Below are 12919 nucleotides of genomic sequence, written 5' to 3'. Positions count from 1 at the left end.
GACGGAGCCGCCTCCGTCGTGCGCATGCGCACTTGAGCACCATCGACCCACTTGCGAGCGCTCAGCGCTCGAGAGCGGGTCTAAATCAGGCCCTCTGTGTATAAGGTGTATATGAAACATAAATGAATTTCAAGTATGTACACAAATTTTGTTTGAGCCACAAAATTATTGAAAATAATATATAAAATTACCTGCAGGCTTTGTGTATAAAGTGTATATAACACATAACTGCATTCTGTGTTTAGATTTGGGTCCCATTCCCAAATATTCCAAAATACCCCTGGTCCCAAGCATTTTAGATATGGGAGACTCAACCTGTATAAGTGTTCTGCTATCGGGATGCTTTCTCACGCTATACCAGTACCGTTTGCTCTTCTTTCTTTCTCCGCTCTTCATCCTGTAGTCGCTTCTGCTGTTTCTTGGAGACCACCTCTGTGAAACCATCATTGAGGTTAGATTGAGAGTCTTCTAGTGTTGTTACCTCGGGATGATCATCTATTATCACAACACCTGAAGGAATAAAATTAATATAATGTAGTGTAATATCTGTAAAAAGATAAAGTGTAATTCTAAGATGGTTTAAACATTTCAGAACAACATAATTCTACTGCAAGACGTGGCTGGTGGACTGTGACAGTACAATGACCAATACACATACATTCAATCAATCTATACAACAAAAAAGATGTTCTATTAGGTAACTCTAGAAGTTTAATTTTATAGAATGGACAGACAACTATACAGAACATGGAACCTCCCTTAATGAACAAAGTATATAGGCGACAAATTATTTACATAAAACCTGAAAGTATTGGTACAAATATATAGCCAATTCATATAATAAATTGAATGTATAGGCAAATTTTGTATCATTCTTTAAGTAATTAAGATTGGACCAGAGAGCAGAAGCAGGCTTAAGATAATGATGTAAGTAGTAACTTACTTGCATAGTTGTTCAGGTCAAACTGTGACAAGGCATCCACCTTCTCCTTAGGCTTCTTTACCACCAGTTTAGGCTCTTCCTTCTTCTTGCCTGCAGCATCCTTGACTCCTTTTGGTGGTGCAGAAGCACATCCGTCTTCTGAGTGTGGGCGATAAGGGTGGTAATGGTGATGATGACTGCTGCCTCCAGATGAATCTGCTGCATTCATCCCTGGATTCTGGTCATCTATTGGCCTAGTGGTTCAATATATAAAATGACTGCATCATCCAAAGAAAATATACAAGGATTTCTTTCAAAATGTGGTAATCTATAACCAAATGAAGAGTTTCAAAATTATTCAAAAACAATGACAAATTAGTTTGTAGTATTTCTCTTACCCTCTTTTCCCCCTCTGCAATGAAGTGCCACTTCGCCTTTCATTCCTGGGTCCTGAGTAATGCCTGCTGGGTTTGGGAGCACCAGTATTCCCCCGGCGATTTTGACGATCCATACCAGGTCGTTGACTAGAGAAACTTCTTTTGGCACTCTCTCTTTTGGGTGGTGATTGAGCTAAACCATCTGATGCTTTGCTGGCAGCAGGCGACTGAATGTTAGATGTCGCTGCTTTTCGCTCATCCCTTTCCCTTCGCTCATTAAAGTCGCTACTTTCAGAGGCCGTTTCCCATTCCTCATTGGCCTGATCAGACGAGTTATGATTCGACAAATCTGGGGTTTTGTTACCAGAATAATCTGAAGGGAGTTCATGGACATTGTTTGAAACAGGGACTCCTTGACTAGAACCAGTAACTTCTACAGGTTTGCCAGCATCTTCTCTTTCTCGCTCTTTTAAACGCCTGAACCTTGGAGGCTTATCCTGTCTAGGTGGTCTAGTAGGCCGTTGTCTTCTTGGTCTGTCCCTTGAAGGGTCAAACTTTCGTTCAAATTTCATAGGTGGTCTCTTATCCCCTGGGGGTAATACTGTGTGCTCCTGATGCCTGTGTTCTCCTTCATCCATTCGTGGAGGTGGTGGCAGTCTTGAATCTTGCTGCCTCGGAATCCACTGATTGTCTCTATAATTAGATCTTCGAGGTGGAGGAGGGCGGGTTGGACGAATGCCTGGCTCCCTGCCGCCACGACGAAAATTTCCTGCTCCTCTGCCTCTACGGGAGGGTTCACCTTTTGGCAAGAAACCAGGTTTTGTTCGAGAGTCTTCATCTCTAGAGAAAGGTCTTTCAGTCACCCTCATCTCTGATCTCGACGTTCCAGCTTCTGATTTTAAGGTTGAAACCGATTTGGGTGCTCGTTTGATTTCAGAACGTTCATCTCTACGAGGTTTGCTTTTGCTAGAACTCTCTTTATCTGACAGAGGTGTGTCACTTGCACTTTCACGCCCTTCACTGTCAGAGTCTGTTTCAGAACCACGTTGCCTACGTCTTTTTGGCATGACCTCAAAATCAGAGCTCTCACTCCGCGTTTCACTTTCATCCCTGCGCCTAATGGCACCTGGGGGAAGCTGCTCAGAACGAGGCTTGGTGTCTCTGTAATGTGGGTAGTCTCGGCTTTGGCCTCTGCCTCCCCGTCCCCTACCGCCATAGGAACCCCTATAACTTCTTCCTCTAGAGTAATATTCACCACGTCCTCGACCTCTATAACCCTGATCGGGAAACCAGTCTCGGTCTCTAGCCTCCTTCCTGTAGGACCTTTGTGGGAGAACAGGTTCTCTTCTATGAGGAACGGTAGCATGTGGGGGCATCGAAACTAAAGGAGGCTTTGCATCTAGTTTGGGCTTATCAGAGGGAACCTCCTTGCTATCTTTACTGACAACTCTAACAATCTTCTCCTCCGTACTTGATTGACTGGCTGGTGTTGGTGGAGCAACAGATTTGGGCACTGGATCAGGAGAAGTATTCTCCAATGTCTTCTCTGAATGCAATGTGGTAGAAGTTGACACTTTAGGAAGTGAAGTAATTTCAGGTGACTGCTTATCTTGCTCAGTTTTATTGACTATTGGAAGTGGACTAGGCGTTGGGTGAGCTGGTAGCAGTTTACGGTCAACTTTATCTGGTTTCACAGGTTTTTCATGACCAAGCTTCTCCTCTTCCTTTTCTTTTCTCAGTTCACGCTCTTCTTTCATGTCACGAAGTATAGGTTTTTTAATGGGACCAGATCTTCTTACTGGTCTGTCTATGCCATCTTCCCTGCTTCTAGATCCTGGTCTGGGTCCCCATCTTGTTTCAGATTTAGGTTTAAAAGGCTTTTCTATTTTTGATATCTCAGGTGGCTTTGAACTCTGAAAACTCTCTTTTCTGTGCTTTTCTTCTACAGTTTCTTTTGTAAGCTCAGGCGGCCTAATAGACACTTTAGAGTTAATTTGTACTGTCTCTACCCTCCTTTCTTCCTGTTTCAGAGTGTGTGCAGACTCACTGGATAAGCTTCTGGTCAAGATAGGTTGGATATCAATGTGAGTGGCTTCTTCCGTAGGGACTGGCTTCTCTGAATGATCAATTCCTATGTCCTTTTCACCTGCTTGAGGAAGCTGAACAGGTTCAGGATGTCTTACAGAAGCACTGTGAAGATCTGGATCGCGTGGCCTTGAGAAGAAGTCAGCTTTGTGGTTTTCAAATGGATTATGGTCCATTGGGTAGGTTTCAGAGATGACATCGTGCTCCACAGATGTTTCACTTCTAAATGAAAACAGAAAAAAAATATACTGAAAAAGGTTTTTATAATAAAGCATATATAGATGAAAAACAGTCTACAAATTAAATACACTTTCCGAAAGTACACAAAGCAAATAAACACATCTATAGCTGGACAAACACAACCCTTTACATTAATCTAAGGACTGCAAAATGTTCATTTAGTCGAGAATGACTTGTTTTTCTTACTGCGTTAAACTATCATTTTCTTTTATCAGCACAGACAACTTTATGATTTGGTTTCGTTTTCATATAAAGAGATTTATTATGTGGAACTTTAATATGCAATTTTTTTTGCTTACTTTAAATACTTTTATTCAAATTCATAAAGTGAAACTAGATCCTTGGGTACTATAGAGGCTCAAGCAGGAGTTGGGCACTAAAAAAAAAAAAAATCTAAAGCATGAGGACTCCTTTCTATATCCCCATATCAGCTGGGAATCTCAGCTATCACAAATACACACTATAGTGCGTATTTTACCCGGTATTAAGTACCGAGGACTCACCTATAAAAAAAAAAAAAAAAAAAAAAGCTGGGACACATTGTGCCGTGGTCAGGCTACCAGGGATTGGCTGCAGCACAGTGCGTCTACGGGGACAGCACCGTAATCTCTCCTGCAGCCGGCCGCAGTCAGTGTCCTCACAACCCGGTCAGACACTAGAGAGCCAACTGTAGCTCCCTCCTGTGTCTCCATTCCCGCAGCTGCTATGCGCAAGCCCACCTGGGGAGATGGTCACCGAGGAAATGGGCGCGGTCAATCCTCTTGTGACCAGGAAGTTAATGCCTGGGTTGGGCTCTGGAGTCTGACAGTGCTACTGGTGGCAGATATGTATCCGATTCCGCCGCGGCTGAGGAGGTACGTTGATTGGCGGGGCCCGGTCTGTGTATAGCAGCCTCCAGCAAGGCTCAACATAACCTCATGGATCACAATATCTACTGTGGTGTTACAGGCCCCAGCATATTTCCCCAGGTCTCTCCGAATGTTATAGGACTACAAAGCCCCAGCATGCTCTCCAAATACTATAGGACTACAAGTCCCATCATGCTCTCCAAATGATATAGGACTACAAATCCCTGCATGCCCTCCAAAATGATGTAGGACTACGAGTCCTAGCATGCTCCAACGAAATAGTACTACAAGTCCTAGCCAGCATACTCTCCTGCTCTTTTCCCTCCAGATGACTCAGCACCAGCGTGTCTCGGGGGCCACGGCCCAGCTGTCCTGCACGCATCACTAACAGCGACGCTGTAATTCAAATAGGCACCGGTCACGAGCCAATCGGAGCTCGCAGACCGGCAGCGGCTGCCGGTCCGCAAGCTACAATTGGCGCGCTGCGCCAGATTTGTATGACAGCAATGCTATTTTCAAGAAAGGGCTGCACTGAGTGCCGGGCTGTAGCGGCTGCCTGCTGATGCGGGCGGGCCAGGCAGCAGGTGAGGGCTGCTAGATGGACACAGTTAGGTAAGAGGCTGCTGGGTTACTGTGTGGCATAACATCTAAAGACCATGCATTACTGTGTGGAATAATTTGTACGGGGTATTAATGCGTGGATAATATGTAAAGATTGGGCATTACTGTGTGGCATAATGTGTAAGGGATATTACTATGTGGCATAATGTGTAAAGATCAGGCATTGCTGTGTGGCATTGTGTGAAGGCCAATCATTACTGTGGCGCATAATTTATAGCGGGCACTGTGGCATAAATGTGTAAATGCCAGGCATAACTGTGTGGCATATGGTGTAAAGGTCATTACTGCGTGGTATAAATGTGTAAAAGGCATTACTGCGTGGCATAAATGTGTAAAAGGCATTACTGCGTGGCATAAATGTGTTATAAGGGGCACTACTGTGCGACACAACGTGAATGAGGCCTACTATACAGTGAAAAGCTAAAACAGCCATCCCCACCCGTGAGCCGCTGTGACCCGCATGGCATGTATTCACAGTGCAGGGAGAGCTTGAGGGCAGCCCAGCATTTCCATGCTGGGCACGCCCACTACAGTGGTGAAAAGCGGACGCATCTCAAGGACACGTCCTTTTTCTAAACAACAACCACCCTTTTTCGGACACACAACAAAGGCGCGCAAAGTGTCCCTTTCTGACAGGCGCTCCCAGCCTGCCCTAACATGAAGACTAGGGCACTGCAGCAGATTTCTTGGATATCTGCTGTGGTGTCCTGTACATACATCCCAGTAGTTTTTAATATTTACATACCACCTCCAAAAATGGTTGTCTTCCAGGATATTCCACATAAATCCTTTGATAAATATGCCTCTTACTACCTAAAGCCTTATTCATAGGCTAACCATACTATCCCTTTAAAACAAGACACAAATTACACAGGTTCTGTGGCTGGCTGACTTCAAGCCTGGATTTCATCTGGTTTTACTCAGCCAGAGAACCTGTATAATCCATGACTATCGATTTAAAGGGATGATATAGAAAGCCTACTTATTCACTATGGGTTTTGTGTACATACAAGTCATATCACCTGTAAGATCATGGACATGCATTTAAGGGGTATGTGGGAATATCTGATGCTGTTGGGGGTATCAGATAGGCATTCTAGGGGTATGTGGGGTGGCATGTGGGGAGGTCTGAGAGGCAGATGGGGAGCTCTAAAGCAAAAATGATGAGACCCAGAAATGGTCAGGTAGGACCCAATTTTTTTTAAACTGGTGGGTCCCTGGGACCCAAATATTTGGTCACTCGGCGCAAATCACTGAATCTGTTATTTTATTAACGGAAGCCCACAAAAAATTCATTCAATAAGAAAAAAAACATGGTAGTTCAGACCATGTCAGATTTTTAAACAGTCCAACTCCTGCCTGAGTGTCTATATACCCCAATTTTGAATGCAGTGTAAGGAAGCTTGAAAAAAAAAAAAAAAAAAAAAAAAAAGCCCTGACGTGGTCTGAACTTTAATTTCTTCTTATTTCATCAAATTCACCGTGGGGCTCTGTTAATAAAATACAGTTTCCCATCTTATATGGGAATATAGAGGTGAGTCTGGAGCAAGTGGGAGGGCTTTGAGGTGGGGTGGGGTCGGGGCAGTTTCAGTTCCAATATATTAACTATTTAGATCCTACTCCTCAGCTTCCCCTCTAAACAAACAGTCTGCAGTGTCTCACCGATTAACTCAATTCCTCTGAGTAAAAAAAAATAGAAAAAAAAAAAATAGTCAAATCTGGGGAACACTGCATGCTGCCGGACTTCCCTAAACAAACTTTGAAAGAGCAGGGGGCATGCACTAGGTCACTTATACGCAAAATGATGCCCAATACTGGCGTAATTTTCTGCAAGCATGTTGAAACAATAACATTTGGTGGAGATGTATGCTGATGTATCAGATTTCACCTGGGTAGACCTTAGATATTGCCACCTAAACTCCCCTATTTATAATATTTTGGACTGCGCTGCAGCCCCACTCTGTAGCCGCCACTCATCCCAAACAATGAGCTTGACAATTCCACAGCACTTCGGCAATGTTGCATTGTCATCCAACCACCTCAGTCAAGAGGAAATATTTATCCCTTGGGAGTCGACTTTCTAAAATTCCCTGCTTAGTGGGTGCTTACATCATGAAAGGATTACACTCCCCGAATTTCATGTTTCAAGGTCCAGTGGTTTGGGCTGAGCATTGGGGAGTCAGTCAGGGCATTGCACAGGGGGAGGAAACATTTTAACCCTTTTCACTCCCTTAGGAGTCGAAATTCAAAAAATCCCTGAGGGTGCCTATGTCATGGAAGGCATATAATCTCTGAATTTTATGTTTCTAGGTCCAGGGGTTTGCCCTGCAAAGTGCAGCAACTCGACATTACATTAATTCCACAACTGGACGGAAGACCTTTGGAGAGATGTTAACCAATGCTGTCTGGATAGCTTCCCACAGCTCCCTCATATCTGTAGGTGCCGGATCTTGGGTGTGAATGGACCTCACCACATGTGGCCGCCACGTCCCACATGTGGTGGCCACCCCCTTCGTCGGAACTCTCCAGAATGCTTCTCGAACCAATTCTTGGCAACTTGAACCAATGAAACTGCATTATCCTGCTGGAATATTCCATCATTGTGGGGGCACAGTAGCGGTTGCCAGTCAATGACGTGTTCAGGCATACAACCCATGCCACTTGAACACACCCCATACCATTATGGAACCCCCGTCAGCCTGCAAGGGGCTTTGTTGACGTGGGTCCATGGCCTCATAGGGTCTGTGCCACACTTGAGCCTTACCATCAGCCCGAAACAATTGGAACCTTGACTCATCAGACCACGCCACATGTTGCCAGTCCTCCAGGTTCCAATGAGCAACATCACAAGCCCAGGTGAGGTGCTGTGTTCCGGTGTCGTTCACAGAGGCAGTCTTCTGCTTCCATATCCCATGAAAGCTAAAGATCATTGCACTGACCTTCTGGAAATGCGTCTGTACCCCCTGCACTGAATGTGGATGTGATTTGACCCAGAGTTGCTTGTCCGTGTTACCAGATAATTCTGGCTAGACATTGCAGGTCACTATCTTTGGTCGGCCACTGCGCTGTCCACGGTGGGTGGTAATGCCTTCCATGATTCCATGAGATATTCTCGGTACACAAAAGGAATGTTGAATGTCCTCACAACTTCGGAAATGCAATGTCCCATCCGTCGGGTACCCACTATCATGCCCCATTCAAAGTCCGATAATTCACATCGCCAAGCCATGAGCAGCCTAGCCGGTGTTCAAACTGACTCACAAGATTTCAGATTACAACTGATGCAGGTATGGGCTGTTCCAAGACAGCACAGTACGGTGACGCCACCTACCTTTACATACTGCTATCCCATGACTTTTGGCACTTCAGGGTGTATATACACATGTAATTATAATTATATATATATATATATATATATATATATATATATATATATACATATATATACACACACACACACACACACACTCACACACACGTATATACATTGGACGGATTTTGATGGGGTTTCCACTATGCTATACAGCATTGGTCGAGGAAAGTTTAGGTGTATGAACCATTCTGTGACAATAGGGAGCAGAGAAGTCACAATTTTAGTGAAGTAGTCACAGAAAATAAGAATCTTGCACCAAGCTGTCCGTATAGGAGCTGCCCATAGTGCTGAAAAAGCAAAAGAGCATCTGAAACGGAGACAGAGATAGCCATGTGCCCTGCTCTTAGCAGCAGCCTGGAGAGGAGAGTAGGTCTGAACTTCAGGAATGGTGGCCAATTTCCTTTGAAAACAGGAGCGATAGGGCCAAAATGTGTCCCTTAGGGAGGGCAATCTAAAGCGGCCCATACACTGTGCGATAAAGCAGCCGATCGGACGGATTGGTACGATTTGGCTGCTATATCGCACCATGTATGGGCCTAATGTCAAACCGAGCCTGCACCCGTGGGGTCGTACATTGCTCCTCCTGATCTTACTGCAGGTTTAGTCGATCAGGGGATGCGATGTAGCGCTATACGGGTTTGTGGGAGCCGGCATATCGGGCAGTTGGCCTCCCGATCAGTGTGTGTGGGGAATGCCCAATATGTCGGACGTCGCATAGTGTATGGCCCGCATTAGACCCTTAATCAACCCATCCTGCAGAAAGGACAAAAGTAGACACTCGGAATGCCTCAAGTTTAAACTTGTGGCGTTCACACCAAGAAATATATATCTTTCATACCCGATAAGTCTGGGAAGTGACTAGTTTGCGAGCCTGTATCATGGTTTTTACAACAAATTCTGAAAACCCTTTGGCCCTCAAGATGTTGGATTCAAGAACCATGCCGTCAAAGTCAAAAGAGGCAAATCGGGGTGACAGCATGGACCCTAAAGTAACAGATCTGGACGCAGGGGTAGACAATACGGAACGTCTGCCAACAAGAATTGCGTACCAATGACAGCGCGGACAGTCTTGAACCACCAGAATAACCGGCCGTGCCACTGATCGAATCCGCTGAAGTACCCTTGGTAACATTACCAGAGGATGAAAGATGTATCCTAGCCTGAACACCCAAGGTGCTCTCATGGCATCCACCAGGGATGCCTGTGGTTCCTTGGACCGAGATCCGTACCCTGGAAGTTTCCTGTTCAGACGGAAAGCCCTTAGATCTATGTCTGAAGACCACCATCTGGAAACTATTTCCGCAAACACTTCCTGTGTAATTCCCATTCCCTGTATGCACACTGTGGCGACTTAAAAAGTTCGCCTCCCAGTTGTCCACCACTGGAATGCTCGCCAGCTGCGTGTGCCACCCTGGTTATTTATACAAACAACTGCCGTGGCATTGCCTGATTGGATTCATACTAGTAGGCTCCTTAGATGGGATTGAGCCTGAACCAATGCATACCAAATCACCCCCAATTCTAGTGTATTGATTGAAAGAGGTTTGATGGACGGACCCAAGACCCTGTTAGGCTGGCATCTGTGGTGACATTGATCAAATTTATTACTGACAACTGGCAACCCCTGTTCAGATTTGCATCCTGCAGCCAAAGGAGTGACTGAATCTGAATATCTGCCCGTTTAATCGAGGGTCTGACTTTACCCCATCGATGAAGCAATTGGTTTTGCAGTGGTCAGGCATGGAATCTGGCGCAGTTTCTAACCAGTAACTGCACAGCTTTGAGGACTGAGATATGAGGCATCAGTAAAATTATCTTTAGTCTGGATTGAAGATCCTGAATCTTTGCCTGCGGAAGAAACACTTTGTGACACTGTGTGTCGAAGTGAAGACCCAAAAATACCATCCTCTGATATGGAATTAAATTTGATTTGGGAAAATTGATGATCCAGCGGAATCTCTGGAGCATGCCTATGGTAATCTGAAGATGTTGTTGCAATACGGCTACTGCAGGTGCTCTTAGCAACAAATCGTCAAGATAAGCCGACACATTGACCCCCCCACTCCTGAGTACGGACATCATGTGTACCATAACCTTTGTAAAGAAGCTGGGAGTAGTGGCCAAACAGAATGGCAGTGCCTTAAACAGAAAATACAGATGCCCCACTGCAAACCGCAGATGATGTTGATGACCCCTCCATATAGGAATATGGAGGTAGGCATCTTTGATGTATATGGAGGCCAGAAATTCTCCCTCCTCCATGGAACAAATGACTGACCTTACTGACTCCATCTTGAATTTTTCAAAGTGGAGATAAGGATTTAACCCCCTGAGGTTGTGAATGGGACTAAACAACCCATCTAGTTTGTCTAGCAGGAAATGACTGGAGTAAAACCCCAGGCCTTGCTGTTGTACCGGAACAATTACTCAGGAATCGGAAAGCGCAGAAATTGCCTGCATTAGAGCAGCCTCTCTGCAACCATCCGCAGGGAGAGGAGTGGAAACAAAAATCTTTCTGGAACAGGACCCCCCACAATTCTAAAATGTAACCCCTGGTTACCAGTCTACTTATCCAAAAATCCAGGTTGAATTGAATCCATGTTTCCCGGAATCTGAGTAAGCGGCTTCCCACCAGGTCAGGTCCCAGTCTGTGACAGTCATGTGGATTGACCTGCTTACTTAGCAGCAGGGCAACAAGTTCCGGGGACACCACGCCCCCTGAACGCAACTATATGGGGACCCCTAAGCATACCCTGGGAAGGCCTGAAAGTTTCCCCAGCCTTGGGTTCGAAAGGAACGAAACCTAGAAGATTTTGGTTTTAGTGTTCATACAGGAAGGTAAGGACTTCTGCCTCCTGTAACCTGATAAATAATTTAAATTAATTCTGGACCAAACTTAGAACCTCCTTTAAAAGGCAGTGCCTCCAAAGCATGCTTGGGACTCTGTCTGCTTTCCATGATTTTTAAACCATAGAGAACTTCTGGCGGAAATGGCCAAAGCAGAAACATGAGACTGTACCTGAATAGTGTCTATTAAAGCATCACCTATATAGCTAGCTTCAGACAAATCTTCTGATTGAAACCCAGCAATCATCTCGGCCACCCAGGAATTGATAGCCTTTATCACCCAGGCACTGGCCAGAACAGGCCGCAGCGAGACTCCTGCCAAAGTGAATATAGAATTAAGTACAACCTCATTCTTCCTATCCATAGGATCCTTAGGTGTTACAGACTGTGTCGTGGGGATAACAGTATTCCTGATGAACCTAGCAATAGGAGCATCCACCGTGGATGGAATTTCTCAAAGCTTGGTATCCTCTGCCGAAAAGGATAAAGATACTTAAATTTCTTTGGAATATGAAATTTGGAATCAGGTTTTAACTAGGCTTCTTTATAATATTTCTCCAAAATGTAAACATTCAGGGAAAAGAGATACATGTTTCTTCAGCTATTCCAGTGACTAGTTCAGTTGGTTTTCTTATTTATATTAAAATTAAAGTTTGACGATTTGCTTTATGGCTCTCCGTTTTCATAACCAATCAAAACACTGACTTTCTAACTTTACAATGGCTACATAATTTTTCTTTATTTTAAGTGAGCAGGTGTTTGACTGGTGGCTAAGGAACGTCTCTTCAGATTTTGTATTGCTTAGTTAACAGTTATGTTTTTTTTTTACACCCAATAAAACAAAACACTTTACCTGTAATCCTCAGGTTCTTCTGGTTCTTTTGCAGAGGTAGAAACCTGTGGTGTGTCTTGGTGTGGGTAAGGCTCAGCTCCCCACATCATGCGAGGCTCAGAAATTGGTACACCATGGTCTCGAACAGATCGAGCCATGTGTTCATATGGTTCCGGTGCTGTCGCTGAAGCCTCCATTTGTTCACGTCTCATTAAGGGCTTGGTCGGTATCATTCCTGTATAAAGAGAGAGCATACTGATGTAAGTTGCACTAAGTGGAAAGTTAGTGTCTCAGTTACGTACGTAAAACAAAGTGAAAAAGGGCGATTGATAACATGGACTCTTAACAGTGACAGAATACGAAGAATAAAGCATATCATACCAGGATGCATTGGTGGCATGTCCATGGCAGGCCTTCCAGACATCATCCTAGGATCCATATAAGGCTGCATCATTAGCCACCGAGGATCGAAGGCCATGGAAGCCAAATGCTGAGGGTGTGGTCCTAAGGACTGGTAAAGTGGCCTGTGTTGGGGGGGAGGCACGGGACTGCTTGAAGGTTGTGCCTGAGCTGGCTGAGAGAGTACACCTTGTTGCTGTTGCTGCCACTGCTGTTGCTTCATCTGCTCCTGAAATAAAAGTAAATTAAATTAATATAAAAAATACAATAACGGATGTGAAATTTAAAATCTAACCATTCTGTAACAGTCGAATACAGGATGCCGGAACTCAGCATCCCGATGCCAGCATCCCGACTGGGTCACAATCCCGACAG

At 44.7% G+C, this 12919-nt stretch overlaps 1 protein-coding gene across 7 annotated transcripts in view; it reads right to left on the bottom strand.

The window, feature by feature from the left end:
- PRRC2C (proline rich coiled-coil 2C) overlaps nt 1-12919 on the bottom strand; it is a 108954-nt gene that overhangs the window by 25143 nt on the left and 70892 nt on the right. For all 7 annotated transcript variants that reach the window (XM_088482121.1, XM_088482130.1, XM_088482154.1 and 4 more), the window contains exons 14-18: nt 12527-12773; nt 12167-12380; nt 1321-3606; nt 944-1176; nt 365-510 (exon numbers count right to left, since the gene is read on the bottom strand). In XM_088482121.1, the coding sequence (XP_088338247.1) occupies nt 365-510; nt 944-1176; nt 1321-3606; nt 12167-12380; nt 12527-12773 (3126 nt within the window). The remainder of the gene's footprint in view (nt 1-364; nt 511-943; nt 1177-1320; nt 3607-12166; nt 12381-12526; nt 12774-12919) is intronic.

The sequence above is a fragment of the Taudactylus pleione genome, unplaced genomic scaffold (assembly GCF_031769625.1).
Source record: "Taudactylus pleione unplaced genomic scaffold, aTauple2 ptg000017l, whole genome shotgun sequence".
Lineage (NCBI taxonomy): Eukaryota > Metazoa > Chordata > Amphibia > Anura > Myobatrachidae > Taudactylus > Taudactylus pleione.
Note: the sequence above shows the minus strand (reverse complement) of the source record. Positions and strands in the feature narration are given on the sequence as shown.